Source organism: Lepisosteus platostomus, chromosome 8 (assembly GCF_059453375.1).
Source record: "Lepisosteus platostomus isolate fLepPlt1 chromosome 8, fLepPlt1.hap1, whole genome shotgun sequence".
Lineage (NCBI taxonomy): Eukaryota > Metazoa > Chordata > Actinopteri > Semionotiformes > Lepisosteidae > Lepisosteus > Lepisosteus platostomus.
This window is the reverse complement of record NC_142618.1, coordinates 14,622,143-14,645,410: the sequence shown is the minus strand read 5'-3', so window position 1 is coordinate 14,645,410 and position 23,268 is coordinate 14,622,143. Positions and strand designations below refer to the sequence as shown.

Here is a 23,268-nt window from a genome sequence, read left to right as displayed (position 1 = left end):
TCATAGTTGTTGAAGTAGGAAGGAGAGTTGTTGTTGATGGAATAGCTGTACTTGTAGTACCTTTTGTACTTGAATCTGTGGTTTGAGATACTGCACTTGTTGTTGTTGAAGAAAAAGAAGGTGTTGATGGAGATGCTGTAGGTGTTACAAGTGATGGATGTGAAGTGCTGATTGAGGTTATCATCTCAGTGGATTGTTGAGAAGTACTTGCTGGTTCAGCTGTTGTTGGTGTTGACGAAGCTGATGTACTTTGGAAAGTGGTTTTCATACTTTGAGCTTGTGTTGTGGTTGGAGATGCTACAGATTCCATAGATGGAGTATTTGTAGACGTAGTTGAAGTTATTCTTGTGGTGGTAGCAGGTGGAGTAGTACTTGTAATAGCGGTTGTTGTACTTGGTGGCGCAGTTGATGTGGTTTGCATAGTTGTTGAGGCAGGAAAGAGAGTTGTTGTTGACGGAAGTGCTGTACTTGTAGTCGTTGTTGGACTTGAATCTATGGTTTGAGGTACCGCACTTGTTGTTGTTGAAGAAAACGTTGGTGTTGATGGAGATCCTGTAGGTGCTACAGGTGATGGATGTGAAGTGCTGATTGAGGTTATCGTATCAGTGGATTGTTGAGATGTACTTGCTGGATGAGATGATGTTGGCCTTGAAGAAGCTGATGTACTTTTGAAAGTGGTTTTCATAATTGGAGCTTCTGTTGTGGTTGGAGATGCTAGAGATTCCATAGATGGAGCATTTGTAGACGTAGTTGAAGTTATTCTTGTGGTGGTAGCAGGTGGAGTAGTACTTGTAATAGCGGTTGTTGTACTTGGTGGCGAAGTTGATGTGGTTTTCATAGTTGTTGAAGTAGGAAGGAGAGTTGTTGTTGATGGAAATGCTGTATTTGTAGTACTTCTTGTACTTGAATCTGTGGTTTTAGGTTCTGCACTTGTTGTTGAAGAAAACGTTGGTGTTGATGGAGATCCTGTAGGTGCTACAGGTGATGGATGTGAAGTGCTGATTGAGGTTATCGTATCAGTGGATTGTTGAGATGTACTTGCTAGATGAGATGATGTTGGCGTTGAAGAAGCTGATGTACTTTGGAAGGTGGTTCTCATACTTGGAGCTTCTGTTGTGGTTGGAGATGCTACAGATTCCATAGATGGAGCATTTGTAGACGTAGTTGAAGTTATTCTTGTGGTGGTAGCAGGTGGAGTAGTACTTGTAATAGCGGTTGTTGTACTTGGTGGTGCAGTTGATGTGGTTTTCATAGTTGTTGAAGTAGGAAGGAGAGTTGTTGTTGATGGAATCGCTGTACTTGTAGTACCTTTTGTACTTGAATCTGTGGTTTGAGATACTGCACTTGTTGTTGTTGAAGAAAAAGAAGGTGTTGATGGAGATGCTGTAGGTGCTACAAGTGATGGATGTGAAGTGCTGATTGAGGTTATCATCTCAGTGGATTGTTGAGAAGTACTTGCTGGTTCAGCTGTTGTTGGTGTTGACGAAGCTGATGTACTTTGGAAAGTGGTTTTCATACTTGGAGCTTGTGTTGTGGTTGGAGATGCTACAGATTCCATAGATGGAGTATTTGTAGACGTAGTTGAATTTATTCTTGTGGTGGTAGCAGGTGGAGTAGTACTTGTAATAGCGGTTGTTGTACTTGGTGGCGCAGTTGATGTGGTTTGCATAGTTGTTGAGGCAGGAAGGAGAGTTGTTGTTGACGGAAGTGCTGTACTTGTAGTCGTTGTTGGACTTGAATCTATGGTTTGAGGTACCGCACTTGTTGTTGTTGAAGAAAAAGTTGGTGTTGATGGAGATGCTGAAGGTGCTACAGGTGATGGATGTGAAGTGCTGATTGAGGTTATCGTATCAGTGGATTGTTGAGAAGTACTTGCTGGTTCAGCTGTTGTTGGCGTTGAAGAAGCTGATGTACTTTGGAAAGTGGTTTTCATACTTGGAGCTTGTGTTGTGGTTGGAGGTGCTACAGATTCCATAGATGGAACATTTGTAGACGTAGTTGAAGTTATTCTTGTGGTGGTAGCAGGTGGAGTAGTACTTGTAATAGCGGTTGTTGTACTTGGTGGCGCAGTTGATGTGGTTTGCATACTTGTTGAGGCAGGAAGGAGAGTTGTTGTTGATGGAATCGCTGTACTTGTAGTCGTTGTTGGACTTGAATCTGTGGTTTTAGGTTCTGCACTTGTTGTTGTTGAAGAAAAAGTTGGTGTTGATGGAGATGCTGAAGGTGCTACAGGTGATGGATGTGAAGTGCTGATTGAGGTTATCGTATCAGTGGTTTGTTGAGACGTACTTGCTGGTTGAGATGATGTTGGCGTTGAAGAAGCTGATATACTTTGGAAAGTGGTTTTCATACTTGAAGCTTGTGTTGTGGTTGGAGATGCTACAGATTCCATAGATGGAGCATTTGAAGACATAGTTGTTCTTGTGGTGGTAGCAGGTGGAGTAGTACTTGTAATAGCGGTTGTTGTACTTGGTGGCGCAGTTGATGTGGTTTGCATAGTTGTTGAGGCAGGAAGGAGAGTTGTTGTTGATGGAAGTGCTGTACTTGTACTACCTTTTGTACTTGAATCTGTGGTTTGAGATACTGCACTTGTTGTTGAAGAAAAACTTGGTGTTGATGGAGATGCTGTAGGTGCTACAGGTGATGGATGTGAAGTGCTGATTGAGGTTATCGTATCAGTGGATTGTTGAGACGTATTTGCTGGATGAGATGATGTTGGCGTTGAAGAAGCTGATGTACTTTGGAAAGTGGTTTTCATACTTGGAGCTTCTGTTGTGGTTGGAGGTGCTACAGATTCCATAGATGGAGCATTTGTAGACGTAGTTGAAGTTATTCTTGTGGTGGTAGCAGGTGGAGTAGTACTTGTAATAGCGGTTGTTGTACTTGGTGGCGCAGTTGATGTGGTTTTCATAGTTGTTGAAGTAGGAAGGAGAGTTGTTGTTGATGGAAACGCTGTATTTGTAGTACTTCTTGTACTTGAATCTGTGGTTTTAGGTTCTGCACTTGTTGTTGTTGAAGAAAAAGTTGGTGTTGATGGAGATCCTGCAGGTGCTACAGGTGATGGATGTGAAGTGCTGATTGAGGTTATCGTATCAGTGGATTGTTGAGACGTACTTGCTGGATGAGATGATGTTGACGTTGAAGAAGCTGATGTACTTTGGAAGGTGGTTCTCATACTTGGAGCTTGTGTTGTGGTTGGAGATGCTACAGATTGCATAGATGGAGCATTTGAAGACATAGTTGAAGTTATTCTTGTGGTGGTAGCAGGTGGAGTAGTACTTGTAATAGCGGTTGTTGTACTTGGTGGTGCAGTTGATGTGGTTTTCATAGTTGTTGAAGTAGGAAGGAGAGTTGTTGTTGATGGAATCGCTGTACCATTTGTACTTGAATCTGTGGTTTGAGATACTGCACTTGTTGTTGTTGAAGAAAAAGAAGGTGTCGAAGGAGATGCTGTAGGTGCTACAAGTGATGGATGTGAAGTGCTGATTGAGGTTATCATATCAGTGGATTGTTGAGATATACTTGCTGGTTCAGCTGTTGTTGGTGTTGACGAAGCTGATGTACTTTGGAAAGTGGTTTTCATACTTGGAGCTTGTGTTGTGGTTGGAGATGCTACAGATTCCATAGATGGAGTATTTGTAGACGTAGTTGAATTTATTCTTGTGGTGGTAGCAGGTGGAGTAGTACTTGTAATAGCGGTTGTTGTACTTGGTGGCGCAGTTGATGTGGTTTGCATAGTTGTTGAGGCAGGAAGGAGAGTTGTTGTTGACGGAAGTGCTGTACTTGTAGTCGTTGTTGGACTTGAATCTATGGTTTGAGGTACCGCACTTGTTGTTGTTGAAGAAAAAGTTGGTGTTGATGGAGATGCTGAAGGTGCTACAGGTGATGGATGTGAAGTGCTGATTGAGGTTATCGTATCAGTGGATTGTTGAGAAGTACTTGCTGGTTCAGCTGTTGTTGGCGTTGAAGAAGCTGATGTACTTTGGAAAGTGGTTTTCATACTTGGAGCTTGGGTTGTGGTTGGAGGTGCTACAGATTCCATAGATGGAACATTTGTAGACGTAGTTGAAGTTATTCTTGTGGTGGTAGCAGGTGGAGTAGTACTTGTAATAGCGGTTGTTGTACTTGGTGGCGCAGTTGATGTGGTTTGCATACTTGTTGAGGCAGGAAGGAGAGTTGTTGTTGATGGAATCGCTGTACTTGTAGTCGTTGTTGGACTTGAATCTGTGGTTTTAGGTTCTGCACTTGTTGTTGTTGAAGAAAAAGTTGGTGTTGATGGAGATGCTGAAGGTGCTACAGGTGATGGATGTGAAGTGCTGATTGAGGTTATCGTATCAGTGGTTTGTTGAGACGTACTTGCTGGTTGAGATGATGTTGGCGTTGAAGAAGCTGATGTACTTTGGAAAGTGGTTTTCATACTTGAAGCTTGTGTTGTGGTTGGAGATGCTACAGATTCCATAGATGGAGCATTTGAAGACATAGTTGTTCTTGTGGTGGTAGCAGGTGGAGTAGTACTTGTAATAGCGGTTGTTGTACTTGGTGGCGCAGTTGATGTGGTTTTCATAGTTGTTGAGGCAGGTTGGAGAGTTGTTGTTGATGGAAGTGCTGTACTTGTAGTCGTTGTTGGACTTGAATCTGTGGTTTGAGGTACCGCACTAGTTGTTGTTGAAGAAAAAGTTGGTGTTGATGGAGATGCTGAAGGTGCTACAGGTGATGGATGTGAAGTGCTGATTGAGGTTATCATATCAGTGGATTGTTGAGAAGCACTTGCTGGTTCAGCTGTTGTTGGTGTTGACGAAGCTGATGTACTTTGGAAAGAGGTTTTCATACTTGAAGCTTGTGTTGTGGTTGGAGATGCTACAGATTCCATAGATGGAACATTTGAAGACATAGTTGTTCTTGTGGTGGTAGCAGGTGGAGTAGTACTTGTAATAGCGGTTGTTGTACTTGGTGGCGCAGTTGATGTGGTTTTCATAGTTGTTGAATTAGGAAGGAGAGTTGTTGTTGATGGAATCCCTGTACTTGTAGTACCTTTTACACTTGAATCTGTGGTTTGAGGTACCGCACTAGTTGTTGTTGAAGAAAAAGTTGGTGTTGATGGAGATGCTGAAGGTGCTACAGGTGATGGATGTGAAGTGCTGATTGAGGTTATCGTATCAGTGGATTGTTGAGATGTACTTGCTGGATGAGATGATGTTGGCGTTGAAGAAGCTGATGTAGTTTGGAAAGTGGTTTTCATACTTGGAGCTTGTGTTGTGGTTGGAGATGCTACAGATTCCATAGATGGAGCATTTGAAGACATAGTTGAAGTTATTCTTGTGGTGGTAGCAGGTGGAGTAGTACTTGTAATAGTGGTTGTTGTACTTGGTGGTGCAGTTGATGTGGTTTTCATAGTTGTTGAAGGAGGAAGGAGAGTTGTTTTTGATGGAAGCGCTGTTTTTGTAGTACTTCTTGTACTTGAATCTGTGGTTTTAGGTTCTGCACTTGTTGTTGTTGAAGAAAAAGTTGGTGTTGATGGAGATCCTGTAGGTGCTACAGGTGATGGATGTGAAGTGCTGATTGAGGTTATCGTATCAGTGGATTGTTGAGACGTACTTGCTGGATGAGATGATATTGGCGTTGAAGAAGCTGATGTACTTTGGAAAGTGGTTTTCATACTTGGAGCTTGTGTTGTGGCTGGAGATGCTACAGATTCCATAGATGGAGCATTTGAAGACATAGTTGAAGTTATTCTTGTGGTGGTAGCAGGTGGAGTAGTACTTGTAATAGCGGTTGTTGTACTTGGTGGTGCAGTTGATGTGGTTTTCATAGTTGTTGAAATAGGAAGGAGAGTTGTTGTTGATGGAATCGCTGTACTTGTAGTACCTTTTGTACTAGAATCTGTGGTTTGAGATACTGCACTTGTTGTTGTTGAAGAAAAAGAAGGTGTTGATGGAGATGCTGTAGGTGCTACAAGTAATGGATATGAAGTGCTGATTGAGGTTATCATATCAGAGGATTGTTGAGAAGTACTTGCTGGTTCAGCTGTTGTTGGTGTTGACGAAGCTGATGTACTGTGGAAAGTGGTTTTCATACTTGGAGCTTGTGTTGTGGTTGGAGATGCTACAGATTCCATAGATGGAGTATTTGTAGACGTAGTTGAATTTATTCTTGTGGTGGTAGCAGGTGGAGTAGTACTTGTAATAGCGGTTGTTGTACTTGGTGGCGCAGTTGATGTGGTTTGCATAGTTGTTGAGGCAGAAAGGAGAGTTGTTGTTGACGGAAGTGCTGTACTTGTAGTCGTTGTTGGACTTGAATCTATGGTTTGAGGTACCGCACTTGTTGTTGTTGAAGAAAAAGTTGGTCTTGATGGAGATCCTGTAGGTGCTACAGGTGATGGATGTGAAGTGCTGATTGAGGTTATCGTATCAGTGGATTGTTGAGATGTACTTGCTGGATGAGATGATGTTGGCCTTGAAGAAGCTGATGTACTTTGGAAAGTGGTTTTCATACTTGGAGCTTGTGTTGTGGTTGGAGATGCTACAGATTCCATAGATGGAGCATTTGAAGACATAGTTGAAGTTATTCTTGTGGTGGTAGCAGGTGGAGTAGTACTTGTAATAGCAGTTGTTGTACTTGGTGGCGCAGTTGATGTGGTTTGCATAGTTGTTGAGGCAGGAAGGAGAGTTGTTGTTGACGGAAGTGCTGTACTTGTAGTCGTTGTTGGACTTGAATCTATGGTTTGAGGTACCGCACTTGTTGTTGTTGAAGAAAAAGTTGGTGTTGATGGAGATGCTGAAGGTGCTACAGGTGATGGATGTGAAGTGCTGATTGAGGTTATCGTATCAGTGGATTGTTGAGAAGTACTTGCTGGTTCAGCTGTTGTTGGCGTTGAAGAAGCTGATGTACTTTGGAAAGTGGTTTTCATACTTGGAGCTTGGGTTGTGGTTGGAGGTGCTACAGATTCCATAGATGGAACATTTGTAGACGTAGTTGAAGTTATTCTTGTGGTGGTAGCAGGTGGAGTAGTACTTGTAATAGCGGTTGTTGTACTTGGTGGCGCAGTTGATGTGGTTTGCATACTTGTTGAGGCAGGAAGGAGAGTTGTTGTTGATGGAATCGCTGTACTTGTAGTCGTTGTTGGACTTGAATCTATGGTTTGAGGTACCGCACTTGTTGTTGTTGAAGAAAAAGTTGGTGTTGATGGAGATGCTGAAGGTGCTACAGGTGATGGATGTGAAGTGCTGATTGAGGTTATCGTATCAGTGGTTTGTTGAGACGTACTTGCTGGTTGAGATGATGTTGGCGTTGAAGAAGCTGATGTACTTTGGAAAGTGGTTTTCATACTTGAAGCTTGTGTTGTGGTTGGAGATGCTACAGATTCCATAGATGGAGCATTTGAAGACATAGTTGTTCTTGTGGTGGTAGCAGGTGGAGTAGTACTTGTAATAGCCGTTGTTGTACTTGGTGGCGCAGTTGATGTGGTTTTCATAGTTGTTGAATTAGGAAGGAGAGTTGTTGTTGATGGAATCCCTGTACTTGTAGTACCTTTTACACTTGAATCTGTGGTTTGAGGTACCGCACTAGTTGTTGTTGAAGAAAAAGTTGGTGTTGATGGAGATGCTGAAGGTGCTACAGGTGATGGATGTGAAGTGCTGATTGAGGTTATCGTATCAGTGGATTGTTGAGATGTACTTGCTGGATGAGATGATGTTGGCGTTGAAGAAGCTGATGTAGTTTGGAAAGTGGTTTTCATACTTGGAGCTTGTGTTGTGGTTGGAGATGCTACAGATTCCATAGATGGAGCATTTGAAGACATAGTTGAAGTTATTCTTGTGGTGGTAGCAGGTGGAGTAGTACTTGTAATAGTGGTTGTTGTACTTGGTGGTGCAGTTGATGTGGTTTTCATAGTTGTTGAAGGAGGAAGGAGAGTTGTTTTTGATGGAAGCGCTGTTTTTGTAGTACTTCTTGTACTTGAATCTGTGGTTTTAGGTTCTGCACTTGTTGTTGTTGAAGAAAAAGTTGGTGTTGATGGAGATCCTGTAGGTGCTACAGGTGATGGATGTGAAGTGCTGATTGAGGTTATCGTATCAGTGGATTGTTGAGACGTACTTGCTGGATGAGATGATATTGGCGTTGAAGAAGCTGATGTACTTTGGAAAGTGGTTTTCATACTTGGAGCTTGTGTTGTGGCTGGAGATGCTACAGATTCCATAGATGGAGCATTTGAAGACATAGTTGAAGTTATTCTTGTGGTGGTAGCAGGTGGAGTAGTACTTGTAATAGCGGTTGTTGTACTTGGTGGTGCAGTTGATGTGGTTTTCATAGTTGTTGAAGTAGGAAGGAGAGTTGTTGTTGATGGAATAGCTGTACTTGTAGTACCTTTTGTACTTGAATCTGTGGTTTGAGATACTGCACTTGTTGTTGTTGAAGAAAAAGAAGGTGTTGATGGAGATGCTGTAGGTGTTACAAGTGATGGATGTGAAGTGCTGATTGAGGTTATCATCTCAGTGGATTGTTGAGAAGTACTTGCTGGTTCAGCTGTTGTTGGTGTTGACGAAGCTGATGTACTTTGGAAAGTGGTTTTCATACTTTGAGCTTGTGTTGTGGTTGGAGATGCTACAGATTCCATAGATGGAGTATTTGTAGACGTAGTTGAAGTTATTCTTGTGGTGGTAGCAGGTGGAGTAGTACTTGTAATAGCGGTTGTTGTACTTGGTGGCGCAGTTGATGTGGTTTGCATAGTTGTTGAGGCAGGAAAGAGAGTTGTTGTTGACGGAAGTGCTGTACTTGTAGTCGTTGTTGGACTTGAATCTATGGTTTGAGGTACCGCACTTGTTGTTGTTGAAGAAAACGTTGGTGTTGATGGAGATCCTGTAGGTGCTACAGGTGATGGATGTGAAGTGCTGATTGAGGTTATCGTATCAGTGGATTGTTGAGATGTACTTGCTGGATGAGATGATGTTGGCCTTGAAGAAGCTGATGTACTTTTGAAAGTGGTTTTCATAATTGGAGCTTCTGTTGTGGTTGGAGATGCTAGAGATTCCATAGATGGAGCATTTGTAGACGTAGTTGAAGTTATTCTTGTGGTGGTAGCAGGTGGAGTAGTACTTGTAATAGCGGTTGTTGTACTTGGTGGCGAAGTTGATGTGGTTTTCATAGTTGTTGAAGTAGGAAGGAGAGTTGTTGTTGATGGAAATGCTGTATTTGTAGTACTTCTTGTACTTGAATCTGTGGTTTTAGGTTCTGCACTTGTTGTTGAAGAAAACGTTGGTGTTGATGGAGATCCTGTAGGTGCTACAGGTGATGGATGTGAAGTGCTGATTGAGGTTATCGTATCAGTGGATTGTTGAGATGTACTTGCTAGATGAGATGATGTTGGCGTTGAAGAAGCTGATGTACTTTGGAAGGTGGTTCTCATACTTGGAGCTTCTGTTGTGGTTGGAGATGCTACAGATTCCATAGATGGAGCATTTGTAGACGTAGTTGAAGTTATTCTTGTGGTGGTAGCAGGTGGAGTAGTACTTGTAATAGCGGTTGTTGTACTTGGTGGTGCAGTTGATGTGGTTTTCATAGTTGTTGAAGTAGGAAGGAGAGTTGTTGTTGATGGAATCGCTGTACTTGTAGTACCTTTTGTACTTGAATCTGTGGTTTGAGATACTGCACTTGTTGTTGTTGAAGAAAAAGAAGGTGTTGATGGAGATGCTGTAGGTGCTACAAGTGATGGATGTGAAGTGCTGATTGAGGTTATCATCTCAGTGGATTGTTGAGAAGTACTTGCTGGTTCAGCTGTTGTTGGTGTTGACGAAGCTGATGTACTTTGGAAAGTGGTTTTCATACTTGGAGCTTGTGTTGTGGTTGGAGATGCTACAGATTCCATAGATGGAGTATTTGTAGACGTAGTTGAATTTATTCTTGTGGTGGTAGCAGGTGGAGTAGTACTTGTAATAGCGGTTGTTGTACTTGGTGGCGCAGTTGATGTGGTTTGCATAGTTGTTGAGGCAGGAAGGAGAGTTGTTGTTGACGGAAGTGCTGTACTTGTAGTCGTTGTTGGACTTGAATCTATGGTTTGAGGTACCGCACTTGTTGTTGTTGAAGAAAAAGTTGGTGTTGATGGAGATGCTGAAGGTGCTACAGGTGATGGATGTGAAGTGCTGATTGAGGTTATCGTATCAGTGGATTGTTGAGAAGTACTTGCTGGTTCAGCTGTTGTTGGCGTTGAAGAAGCTGATGTACTTTGGAAAGTGGTTTTCATACTTGGAGCTTGTGTTGTGGTTGGAGGTGCTACAGATTCCATAGATGGAACATTTGTAGACGTAGTTGAAGTTATTCTTGTGGTGGTAGCAGGTGGAGTAGTACTTGTAATAGCGGTTGTTGTACTTGGTGGCGCAGTTGATGTGGTTTGCATACTTGTTGAGGCAGGAAGGAGAGTTGTTGTTGATGGAATCGCTGTACTTGTAGTCGTTGTTGGACTTGAATCTGTGGTTTTAGGTTCTGCACTTGTTGTTGTTGAAGAAAAAGTTGGTGTTGATGGAGATGCTGAAGGTGCTACAGGTGATGGATGTGAAGTGCTGATTGAGGTTATCGTATCAGTGGTTTGTTGAGACGTACTTGCTGGTTGAGATGATGTTGGCGTTGAAGAAGCTGATATACTTTGGAAAGTGGTTTTCATACTTGAAGCTTGTGTTGTGGTTGGAGATGCTACAGATTCCATAGATGGAGCATTTGAAGACATAGTTGTTCTTGTGGTGGTAGCAGGTGGAGTAGTACTTGTAATAGCGGTTGTTGTACTTGGTGGCGCAGTTGATGTGGTTTGCATAGTTGTTGAGGCAGGAAGGAGAGTTGTTGTTGATGGAAGTGCTGTACTTGTACTACCTTTTGTACTTGAATCTGTGGTTTGAGATACTGCACTTGTTGTTGAAGAAAAACTTGGTGTTGATGGAGATGCTGTAGGTGCTACAGGTGATGGATGTGAAGTGCTGATTGAGGTTATCGTATCAGTGGATTGTTGAGACGTATTTGCTGGATGAGATGATGTTGGCGTTGAAGAAGCTGATGTACTTTGGAAAGTGGTTTTCATACTTGGAGCTTCTGTTGTGGTTGGAGGTGCTACAGATTCCATAGATGGAGCATTTGTAGACGTAGTTGAAGTTATTCTTGTGGTGGTAGCAGGTGGAGTAGTACTTGTAATAGCGGTTGTTGTACTTGGTGGCGCAGTTGATGTGGTTTTCATAGTTGTTGAAGTAGGAAGGAGAGTTGTTGTTGATGGAAACGCTGTATTTGTAGTACTTCTTGTACTTGAATCTGTGGTTTTAGGTTCTGCACTTGTTGTTGTTGAAGAAAAAGTTGGTGTTGATGGAGATCCTGCAGGTGCTACAGGTGATGGATGTGAAGTGCTGATTGAGGTTATCGTATCAGTGGATTGTTGAGACGTACTTGCTGGATGAGATGATGTTGACGTTGAAGAAGCTGATGTACTTTGGAAGGTGGTTCTCATACTTGGAGCTTGTGTTGTGGTTGGAGATGCTACAGATTGCATAGATGGAGCATTTGAAGACATAGTTGAAGTTATTCTTGTGGTGGTAGCAGGTGGAGTAGTACTTGTAATAGCGGTTGTTGTACTTGGTGGTGCAGTTGATGTGGTTTTCATAGTTGTTGAAGTAGGAAGGAGAGTTGTTGTTGATGGAATCGCTGTACCATTTGTACTTGAATCTGTGGTTTGAGATACTGCACTTGTTGTTGTTGAAGAAAAAGAAGGTGTCGAAGGAGATGCTGTAGGTGCTACAAGTGATGGATGTGAAGTGCTGATTGAGGTTATCATATCAGTGGATTGTTGAGATATACTTGCTGGTTCAGCTGTTGTTGGTGTTGACGAAGCTGATGTACTTTGGAAAGTGGTTTTCATACTTGGAGCTTGTGTTGTGGTTGGAGATGCTACAGATTCCATAGATGGAGTATTTGTAGACGTAGTTGAATTTATTCTTGTGGTGGTAGCAGGTGGAGTAGTACTTGTAATAGCGGTTGTTGTACTTGGTGGCGCAGTTGATGTGGTTTGCATAGTTGTTGAGGCAGGAAGGAGAGTTGTTGTTGACGGAAGTGCTGTACTTGTAGTCGTTGTTGGACTTGAATCTATGGTTTGAGGTACCGCACTTGTTGTTGTTGAAGAAAAAGTTGGTGTTGATGGAGATGCTGAAGGTGCTACAGGTGATGGATGTGAAGTGCTGATTGAGGTTATCGTATCAGTGGATTGTTGAGAAGTACTTGCTGGTTCAGCTGTTGTTGGCGTTGAAGAAGCTGATGTACTTTGGAAAGTGGTTTTCATACTTGGAGCTTGGGTTGTGGTTGGAGGTGCTACAGATTCCATAGATGGAACATTTGTAGACGTAGTTGAAGTTATTCTTGTGGTGGTAGCAGGTGGAGTAGTACTTGTAATAGCGGTTGTTGTACTTGGTGGCGCAGTTGATGTGGTTTGCATACTTGTTGAGGCAGGAAGGAGAGTTGTTGTTGATGGAATCGCTGTACTTGTAGTCGTTGTTGGACTTGAATCTGTGGTTTTAGGTTCTGCACTTGTTGTTGTTGAAGAAAAAGTTGGTGTTGATGGAGATGCTGAAGGTGCTACAGGTGATGGATGTGAAGTGCTGATTGAGGTTATCGTATCAGTGGTTTGTTGAGACGTACTTGCTGGTTGAGATGATGTTGGCGTTGAAGAAGCTGATGTACTTTGGAAAGTGGTTTTCATACTTGAAGCTTGTGTTGTGGTTGGAGATGCTACAGATTCCATAGATGGAGCATTTGAAGACATAGTTGTTCTTGTGGTGGTAGCAGGTGGAGTAGTACTTGTAATAGCGGTTGTTGTACTTGGTGGCGCAGTTGATGTGGTTTTCATAGTTGTTGAGGCAGGTTGGAGAGTTGTTGTTGATGGAAGTGCTGTACTTGTAGTCGTTGTTGGACTTGAATCTGTGGTTTGAGGTACCGCACTAGTTGTTGTTGAAGAAAAAGTTGGTGTTGATGGAGATGCTGAAGGTGCTACAGGTGATGGATGTGAAGTGCTGATTGAGGTTATCATATCAGTGGATTGTTGAGAAGCACTTGCTGGTTCAGCTGTTGTTGGTGTTGACGAAGCTGATGTACTTTGGAAAGAGGTTTTCATACTTGAAGCTTGTGTTGTGGTTGGAGATGCTACAGATTCCATAGATGGAACATTTGAAGACATAGTTGTTCTTGTGGTGGTAGCAGGTGGAGTAGTACTTGTAATAGCGGTTGTTGTACTTGGTGGCGCAGTTGATGTGGTTTTCATAGTTGTTGAATTAGGAAGGAGAGTTGTTGTTGATGGAATCCCTGTACTTGTAGTACCTTTTACACTTGAATCTGTGGTTTGAGGTACCGCACTAGTTGTTGTTGAAGAAAAAGTTGGTGTTGATGGAGATGCTGAAGGTGCTACAGGTGATGGATGTGAAGTGCTGATTGAGGTTATCGTATCAGTGGATTGTTGAGATGTACTTGCTGGATGAGATGATGTTGGCGTTGAAGAAGCTGATGTAGTTTGGAAAGTGGTTTTCATACTTGGAGCTTGTGTTGTGGTTGGAGATGCTACAGATTCCATAGATGGAGCATTTGAAGACATAGTTGAAGTTATTCTTGTGGTGGTAGCAGGTGGAGTAGTACTTGTAATAGTGGTTGTTGTACTTGGTGGTGCAGTTGATGTGGTTTTCATAGTTGTTGAAGGAGGAAGGAGAGTTGTTTTTGATGGAAGCGCTGTTTTTGTAGTACTTCTTGTACTTGAATCTGTGGTTTTAGGTTCTGCACTTGTTGTTGTTGAAGAAAAAGTTGGTGTTGATGGAGATCCTGTAGGTGCTACAGGTGATGGATGTGAAGTGCTGATTGAGGTTATCGTATCAGTGGATTGTTGAGACGTACTTGCTGGATGAGATGATATTGGCGTTGAAGAAGCTGATGTACTTTGGAAAGTGGTTTTCATACTTGGAGCTTGTGTTGTGACTGGAGATGCTACAGATTCCATAGATGGAGCATTTGAAGACATAGTTGAAGTTATTCTTGTGGTGGTAGCAGGTGGAGTAGTACTTGTAATAGCGGTTGTTGTACTTGGTGGTGCAGTTGATGTGGTTTTCATAGTTGTTGAAATAGGAAGGAGAGTTGTTGTTGATGGAATCGCTGTACTTGTAGTACCTTTTGTACTAGAATCTGTGGTTTGAGATACTGCACTTGTTGTTGTTGAAGAAAAAGAAGGTGTTGATGGAGATGCTGTAGGTGCTACAAGTAATGGATATGAAGTGCTGATTGAGGTTATCATATCAGAGGATTGTTGAGAAGTACTTGCTGGTTCAGCTGTTGTTGGTGTTGACGAAGCTGATGTACTGTGGAAAGTGGTTTTCATACTTGGAGCTTGTGTTGTGGTTGGAGATGCTACAGATTCCATAGATGGAGTATTTGTAGACGTAGTTGAATTTATTCTTGTGGTGGTAGCAGGTGGAGTAGTACTTGTAATAGCGGTTGTTGTACTTGGTGGCGCAGTTGATGTGGTTTGCATAGTTGTTGAGGCAGAAAGGAGAGTTGTTGTTGACGGAAGTGCTGTACTTGTAGTCGTTGTTGGACTTGAATCTATGGTTTGAGGTACCGCACTTGTTGTTGTTGAAGAAAAAGTTGGTCTTGATGGAGATCCTGTAGGTGCTACAGGTGATGGATGTGAAGTGCTGATTGAGGTTATCGTATCAGTGGATTGTTGAGATGTACTTGCTGGATGAGATGATGTTGGCCTTGAAGAAGCTGATGTACTTTGGAAAGTGGTTTTCATACTTGGAGCTTGTGTTGTGGTTGGAGATGCTACAGATTCCATAGATGGAGCATTTGAAGACATAGTTGAAGTTATTCTTGTGGTGGTAGCAGGTGGAGTAGTACTTGTAATAGCGGTTGTTGTACTTGGTGGTGCAGTTGATGTGGTTTTCATAGTTGTTGAAGTAGGAAGGAGAGTTGTTGTTGATGGAATCGCTGTACTTGTAGTACCTTTTGTACTTGAATCTGTGGTTTGAGATACTGCACTTGTTGTTGATGAAGAAAAAGAAGGTGTTGATGGAGATGCTGTAGGTGCTACAAGTGATGGATGTGAAGTGCTAATTGAGGTTATCGTATCAGTGGATTGTTGAGACGTACTTGCTGGATGAGATGATGTTGGCGTTGAAGAAGCTGATGTACTTTGGAAAGTGGTTTTCATACTTGGAGCTTCTGTTGTGGTTGGAGATGCTAGAGATTCCATAGATGGAGCATTTGTAGACGTAGTTGAAGTTATTCTTGTGGTGGTAGCAGGTGGAGTAGTACTTGTAATAGCGGTTGTTGTACTTGGTGGCGAGGTTGATGTGGTTTTCATAGTTGTTGAAGTAGGAAGGAGAGTTGTTGTTGATGGAAATGCTGTATTTGTAGTACTTCTTGTACTTGAATCTGTGGTTTTAGGTTCTGCACTTGTTGTTGTTGAAGAAAAAGTTGGTGTTGATGGAGATCCTGTAGGTGCTACAGGTGATGGATGTGAAGTGCTGATTGAGGTTATCGTATCAGTGGATTGTTGAGACGTACTTGCTAGATGAGATGATGTTGGCGTTGAAGAAGCTGATGTACTTTGGAAGGTGGTTCTCATACTTGGAGCTTGTGTTGTGGTTGGAGATGCTACAGATTCCATAGATGGAGTATTTGTAGACGTAGTTGAAGTTATTCTTGTGGTGGTAGCAGGTGGAGTAGTACTTGTAATAGCGGTTGTTGTACTTGGTGGTGCAGTTGATGTGGTTTTCATAGTTGTTGAAGTAGGAAGGAGAGTTGTTGTTGATGGAATAGCTGTACTTGTAGTACCTTTTGTACTTGAATCTGTGGTTTGAGATACTGCACTTGTTGTTGTTGAAGAAAAAGAAGGTGTTGATGGAGATGCTGTAGGTGTTACAAGTGATGGATGTGAAGTGCTGATTGAGGTTATCATCTCAGTGGATTGTTGAGAAGTACTTGCTGGTTCAGCTGTTGTTGGTGTTGACGAAGCTGATGTACTTTGGAAAGTGGTTTTCATACTTTGAGCTTGTGTTGTGGTTGGAGATGCTACAGATTCCATAGATGGAGTATTTGTAGACGTAGTTGAAGTTATTCTTGTGGTGGTAGCAGGTGGAGTAGTACTTGTAATAGCGGTTGTTGTACTTGGTGGCGCAGTTGATGTGGTTTGCATAGTTGTTGAGGCAGGAAGGAGAGTTGTTGTTGACGGAAGTGCTGTACTTGTAGTCGTTGTTGGACTTGAATCTATGGTTTGAGGTACCGCACTTGTTGTTGTTGAAGAAAACGTTGGTGTTGATGGAGATCCTGTAGGTGCTACAGGTGATGGATGTGAAGTGCTGATTGAGGTTATCGTATCAGTGGATTGTTGAGATGTACTTGCTGGATGAGATGATGTTGGCCTTGAAGAAGCTGATGTACTTTTGAAAGTGGTTTTCATAATTGGAGCTTCTGTTGTGGTTGGAGATGCTAGAGATTCCATAGATGGAGCATTTGTAGACGTAGTTGAAGTTATTCTTGTGGTGGTAGCAGGTGGAGTAGTACTTGTAATAGCGGTTGTTGTACTTGGTGGCGAGGTTGATGTGGTTTTCATAGTTGTTGAAGTAGGAAGAAGAGTTGTTGTTGATGGAAATGCTGTATTTGTAGTACTTCTTGTACTTGAATCTGTGGTTTTAGGTTCTGCACTTGTTGTTGAAGAAAACGTTGGTGTTGATGGAGATCCTGTAGGTGCTACAGGTGATGGATGTGAAGTGCTGATTGAGGTTATCGTATCAGTGGATTGTTGAGATGTACTTGCTAGATGAGATGATGTTGGCGTTGAAGAAGCTGATGTACTTTGGAAGGTGGTTCTCATACTTGGAGCTTCTGTTGTGGTTGGAGATGCTACAGATTCCATAGATGGAGCATTTGTAGACGTAGTTGAAGTTATTCTTGTGGTGGTAGCAGGTGGAGTAGTACTTGTAATAGCGGTTGTTGTACTTGGTGGTGCAGTTGATGTGGTTTTCATAGTTGTTGAAGTAGGAAGGAGAGTTGTTGTTGATGGAATCGCTGTACTTGTAGTACCTTTTGTACTTGAATCTGTGGTTTGAGATACTGCACTTGTTGTTGTTGAAGAAAAAGAAGGTGTCGAAGGAGATGCTGTAGGTGCTACAAGTGATGGATGTGAAGTGCTGATTGAGGTTATCATATCAGTGGATTGTTGAGATATACTTGCTGGTTCAGCTGTTGTTGGTGTTGACGAAGCTGATGTACTTTGGAAAGTGGTTTTCATACTTGGAGCTTGTGTTGTGGTTGGAGATGCTACAGATTCCATAGATGGAGTATTTGTAGACGTAGTTGAATTTATTCTTGTGGTGGTAGCAGGTGGAGTAGTACTTGTAATAGCGGTTGTTGTACTTGGTGGCGCAGTTGATGTGGTTTGCATAGTTGTTGAGGCAGGAAGGAGAGTTGTTGTTGACGGAAGTGCTGTACTTGTAGTCGTTGTGGGACTTGAATCTATGGTTTGAGGTACCGCACTTGTTGTTGTTGAAGAAAAAGTTGGTGTTGATGGAGATGCTGAAGGTGCTACAGGTGATGGATGTGAAGTGCTGATTGAGGTTATCGTATCAGTGGATTGTTGAGAAGTACTTGCTGGTTCAGCTGTTGTTGGCGTTGAAGAAGCTGATGTACTTTGGAAAGTGGTTTTCATACTTGGAGCTTGTGTTGTGGTTGGAGGTGCTACAGATTCCATAGATGGAACATTTGTAGACGTAGTTGAAGTTATTCTTGTGGTGGTAGCAGGTGGAGTAGTACTTGTAATAGCGGTTGTTGTACTTGGTGGCGCAGTTGATGTGGTTTGCATACTTGTTGAGGCAGGAAGGAGAGTTGTTCTTGATGGAATCGCTGTACTTGTAGTCGTTGTTGGACTTGAATCTGTGGTTTTAGGTTCTGCACTTGTTTTTGTTGAAGAAAAAGTTGGTGTTGATGGAGATGCTGAAGGTGCTACAGGTGATGGATGTGAAGTGCTGATTGAGGTTATCGTATCAGTGGTTTGTTGAGACGTACTTGCTGGTTGAGATGATGTTGGCGTTGAAGAAGCTGATGTACTTTGGAAAGTGGTTTTCATAATTGAAGCTTGTGTTGTGGTTGGAGATGCTACAGATTCCATAGATGGAGCATTTGAAGACATAGTTGTTCTTGTGGTGGTAGCAGGTGGAGTAGTACTTGTAATAGCGGTTGTTGTACTTGGTGGCGCAGTTGATGTGGTTTTCATAGTTGTTGAGGCAGGTTGGAGAGTTGTTGTTGATGGAAGTGCTGTACTTGTAGTCGTTGTTGGACTTGAATCTGTGGTTTGAGGTACCGCACTAGTTGTTGTTGAAGAAAAAGTTGGTGTTGATGGAGATGCTGAAGGTGCTACAGGTGATGGATGTGAAGTGCTGATTGAGGTTATCATATCAGTGGATTGTTGAGAAGCACTTGCTGGTTCAGCTGTTGTTGGTGTTGACGAAGCTGATGTACTTTGGAAAGAGGTTTTCATACTTGAAGCTTGTGTTGTGGTTGGAGATGCTACAGATTCCATAGATGGAACATTTGAAGACATAGTTGTTCTTGTGGTGGTAGCAGGTGGAGTAGTACTTGTAATAGCGGTTGTTGTACTTGGTGGCGCAGTTGATGTGGTTTTCATAGTTGTTGAATTAGGAAGGAGAGTTGTTGTTGATGGAATCCCTGTACTTGTAGTACCTTTTACACTTGAATCTGTGGTTTGAGGTACCGCACTAGTTGTTGTTGAAGAAAAAGTTGGTGTTGATGGAGATGCTGAAGGTGCTACAGGTGATGGATGTGAAGTGCTGATTGAGGTTATCGTATCAGTGGATTGTTGAGATGTACTTGCTGGATGAGATGATGTTGGCGTTGAAGAAGGTGATGTAGTTTGGAAAGTGGTTTTCATACTTGGAGCCTGTGTTGTGGTTGGAGATGCTACAGATTCCATAGATGGAGCATTTGAAGACATAGTTGAAGTTATTCTTGTGGTGGTAGCAGGTGGAGTAGTACTTGTAATAGTGGTTGTTGTACTTGGTGGTGCAGTTGATGTGGTTTTCATAGTTGTTGAAGGAGGAAGGAGAGTTGTTTTTGATGGAAGCGCTGTTTTTGTAGTACTTCTTGTACTTGAATCTGTGGTTTTAGGTTCTGCACTTGTTGTTGTTGAAGAAAAAGTTGGTGTTGATGGAGATCCTGTAGGTGCTACAGGTGATGGATGTGAAGTGCTGATTGAGGTTATCGTATCAGTGGATTGTTGAGACGTACTTGCTGGATGAGATGATATTGGCGTTGAAGAAGCTGATGTACTTTGGAAAGTGGTTTTCATACTTGGAGCTTGTGTTGTGGCTGGAGATGCTACAGATTCCATAGATGGAGCATTTGAAGACATAGTTGAAGTTATTCTTGTGGTGGTAGCAGGTGGAGTAGTACTTGTAATAGCGGTTGTTGTACTTGGTGGTGCAGTTGATGTGGTTTTCATAGTTGTTGAAATAGGAAGGAGAGTTGTTGTTGATGGAATCGCTGTACTTGTAGTACCTTTTGTACTAGAATCTGTGGTTTGAGATACTGCACTTGTTGTTGTTGAAGAAAAAGAAGGTGTTGATGGAGATGCTGTAGGTGCTACAAGTAATGGATATGAAGTGCTGATTGAGGTTATCATATCAGAGGATTGTTGAGAAGTACTTGCTGGTTCAGCTGTTGTTGGTGTTGATGAAGCTGATGTACTGTGGAAAGTGGTTTTCATACTTGGAGCTTGTGTTGTGGTTGGAGATGCTACAGATTCCATAGATGGAGTATTTGTAGACGTAGTTGAATTTATTCTTGTGGTGGTAGCAGGTGGAGTAGTACTTGTAATAGCGGTTGTTGTACTTGGTGGCGCAGTTGATGTGGTTTGCATAGTTGTTGAGGCAGAAAGGAGAGTTGTTGTTGACGGAAGTGCTGTACTTGTAGTCGTTGTTGGACTTGAATCTATGGTTTGAGGTACCGCACTTGTTGTTGTTGAAGAAAAAGTTGGTCTTGATGGAGATCCTGTAGGTGCTACAGGTGATGGATGTGAAGTGCTGATTGAGGTTATCGTATCAGTGGATTGTTGAGATGTACTTGCTGGATGAGATGATGTTGGCCTTGAAGAAGCTGATGTACTTTGGAAAGTGGTTTTCATACTTGGAGCTTGTGTTGTGGTTGGAGATGCTACAGATTCCATAGATGGAGCATTTGAAGACATAGTTGAAGTTATTCTTGTGGTGGTAGCAGGTGGAGTAGTACTTGTAATAGCGGTTGTTGTACTTGGTGGTGCAGTTGATGTGGTTTTCATAGTTGTTGAAGTAGGAAGGAGAGTTGTTGTTGATGGAATCGCTGTACTTGTAGTACCTTTTGTACTTGAATCTGTGGTTTGAGATACTGCACTTGTTGTTGATGAAGAAAAAGAAGGTGTTGATGGAGATGCTGTAGGTGCTACAAGTGATGGATGTGAAGTGCTTATTGAGGTTATCGTATCAGTGGATTGTTGAGACGTACTTGCTGGATGAGATGATGTTGGCGTTGAAGAAGCTGATGTACTTTGGAAAGTGGTTTTCATACTTGGAGCTTCTGTTGTGGTTGGAGATGCTAGAGATTCCATAGATGGAGCATTTGTAGACGTAGTTGAAGTTATTCTTGTGGTGGTAGCAGGTGGAGTAGTACTTGTAATAGCGGTTGTTGTACTTGGTGGCGAGGTTGATGTGGTTTTCATAGTTGTTGAAGTAGGAAGAAGAGTTGTTGTTGATGGAAATGCTGTATTTGTAGTACTTCTTGTACTTGAATCTGTGGTTTTAGGTTCTGCACTTGTTGTTGAAGAAAACGTTGGTGTTGATGGAGATCCTGTAGGTGCTACAGGTGATGGATGTGAAGTGCTGATTGAGGTTATCGTATCAGTGGATTGTTGAGATGTACTTGCTAGATGAGATGATGTTGGCGTTGAAGAAGCTGATGTACTTTGGAAGGTGGTTCTCATACTTTGAGCTTGTGTTGTGGTTGGAGATGCTACAGATTCCATAGATGGAGTATTTGTAGACGTAGTTGAAGTTATTCTTGTGGTGGTAGCAGGTGGAGTAGTACTTGTAATAGCGGTTGTTGTACTTGGTGGTGCAGTTGATGTGGTTTTCATAGTTGTTGAAGTAGGAAGGAGAGTTGTTGTTGATGGAATCGCTGTACTTGTAGTACCTTTTGTACTTGAATCTGTGGTTTGAGATACTGCACTTGTTGTTGTTGAAGAAAAAGAAGGTGTCGAAGGAGATGCTGTAGGTGCTACAAGTGATGGATGTGAAGTGCTGATTGAGGTTATCATATCAGTGGATTGTTGAGATATACTTGCTGGTTCAGCTGTTGTTGGTGTTGACGAAGCTGATGTACTTTGGAAAGTGGTTTTCATACTTGGAGCTTGTGTTGTGGTTGGAGATGCTACAGATTCCATAGATGGAGTATTTGTAGACGTAGTTGAATTTATTCTTGTGGTGGTAGCAGGTGGAGTAGTACTTGTAATAGCGGTTGTTGTACTTGGTGGCGCAGTTGATGTGGTTTGCATAGTTGTTGAGGCAGGAAGGAGAGTTGTTGTTGACGGAAGTGCTGTACTTGTAGTCGTTGTTGGACTTGAATCTATGGTTTGAGGTACCGCACTTGTTGTTGTTGAAGAAAAAGTTGGTGTTGATGGAGATGCTGAAGGTGCTACAGGTGATGGATGTGAAGTGCTGATTGAGGTTATCGTATCAGTGGATTGTTGAGAAGTACTTGCTGGTTCAGCTGTTGTTGGCGTTGAAGAAGCTGATGTACTTTGGAAAGTGGTTTTCATACTTGGAGCTTGTGTTGTGGTTGGAGGTGCTACAGATTCCATAGATGGAACATTTGTAGACGTAGTTGAAGTTATTCTTGTGGTGGTAGCAGGTGGAGTAGTACTTGTAATAGCGGTTGTTGTACTTGGTGGCGCAGTTGATGTGGTTTGCATACTTGTTGAGGCAGGAAGGAGAGTTGTTGTTGATGGAATCGCTGTACTTGTAGTCGTTGTTGGACTTGAATCTATGGTTTGAGGTACCGCACTTGTTGTTGTTGAAGAAAAAGTTGGTGTTGATGGAGATCCTGTAGGTGCTACAGGTGATGGATGTGAAGTGCTGATTGAGGTTATCGTATCAGTGGATTGTTGAGATGTACTTGCTGGATGAGATGATGTTGGCGTTGAAGAAGCTGAAGTACTTTGGAAAGTGGTTTTCATACTTGGTGCTTGTGTTGTGGTTGGAGATGCTACAGATTCCATAGATGGAGCATTTGTAGACGTAGTTGAAGTTATTCTTGTGGTGGTAGCAGGTGGAGTAGTACTTGTAATAGCAGTTGTTGTACTTGGTGGCGCAGTTGATGTGGTTTTCATAGTTGTTGAAGTAGGAAGGAGAGTTGTTGTTGATGGAATCGCTGTACTTGTAGTACCTTTTGTACTTGAATCTGTGGTTTGAGATACTGCACTTGTTGTTGTTGAAGAAAAAGAAGGTGTTGATGGAGATGCTGTAGGTGCTACAAGTGATGGATGTGAAGTGCTGATTGAGGTTATCATATCAGTGGATTGTTGAGAAGTACTTGCTGGTTCAGCTGTTGTTGGTGTTGACGAAGCTGATGTACTTTGGAAAGTGGTTTTCATACTTGGAGCTTGTGTTGTGGCTGGAGATGCTACAGATTCCATAGATGGAGCATTTGTAGACGTAGTTGAAGTTATTCTTGTGGTGGTAGCAGGTGGAGTAGTACTTGTAATAGCGGTTGTTGTACTTGGTGTTGCACCTGATGTGGTTTTCATAGTTGTTGAAGGAGGAAGGAGAGTTGTTTTTGATGGAAGCGCTGTTTTTGTAGTACTTCTTGTACTTGAATCTGTGGTTTTAGGTTCTGCACTTGTTGTTGTTGAAGAAAAAGTTGGTGTTGATGGAGATCCTGTAGGTGCTACAGGTGATGGATGTGAAGTGCTGATTGAGGTTATTGTATCAGTGGATTGTTGAGATGTACTTGCTGGATGAGATGATGTTGGCGTTGAAGAAGCTGATGTACTTTGGAAAGTGGTTTTCATACTTGGAGCTTGTGTTGTGGTTGGAGATGCTACAGATTCCATAGATGGAGAATTTGAAGACATAGTTGAAGTTATTCTTGTGGTGGTAGCAGGTGGAGTAGTACTTGTAATAGCAGTTGTTGTACTTGGTGGCGCAGTTGATGTGGCTTGCATAG

General features: G+C 42.3%; 2 protein-coding genes across 2 annotated transcripts; both read right to left on the bottom strand.

The window, feature by feature from the left end:
• Positions 1–1,016: 1,016 nt before the first annotated feature.
• Positions 1,017–2,375, bottom strand: LOC148656118 (uncharacterized). The gene is made up of 2 exons (XM_088644393.1): positions 1,668–2,375; positions 1,017–1,128 (listed from the first exon to the last, which is right to left on the bottom strand). Exons 1-2 carry the CDS (start codon positions 2,348–2,350, stop codon positions 1,017–1,019), a joined length of 795 nt encoding a protein of 264 aa, XP_088500519.1. The 5' UTR covers positions 2,351–2,375.
• A 3,645-nt stretch (positions 2,376–6,020) lies between these two features.
• On the bottom strand, positions 6,021–13,693 carry LOC148656117 (uncharacterized). The gene is made up of 6 exons (XM_088644392.1): positions 12,304–13,693; positions 11,581–11,691; positions 11,121–11,448; positions 9,943–10,850; positions 6,941–7,959; positions 6,021–6,053 (listed from the first exon to the last, which is right to left on the bottom strand). The coding sequence occupies exons 1-6, from the start codon at positions 13,691–13,693 to the stop codon at positions 6,021–6,023; spliced, it is 3,789 nt and encodes a 1,262-aa protein (XP_088500518.1).
• Between the last annotated feature and the right edge of the window lie 9,575 nt (positions 13,694–23,268).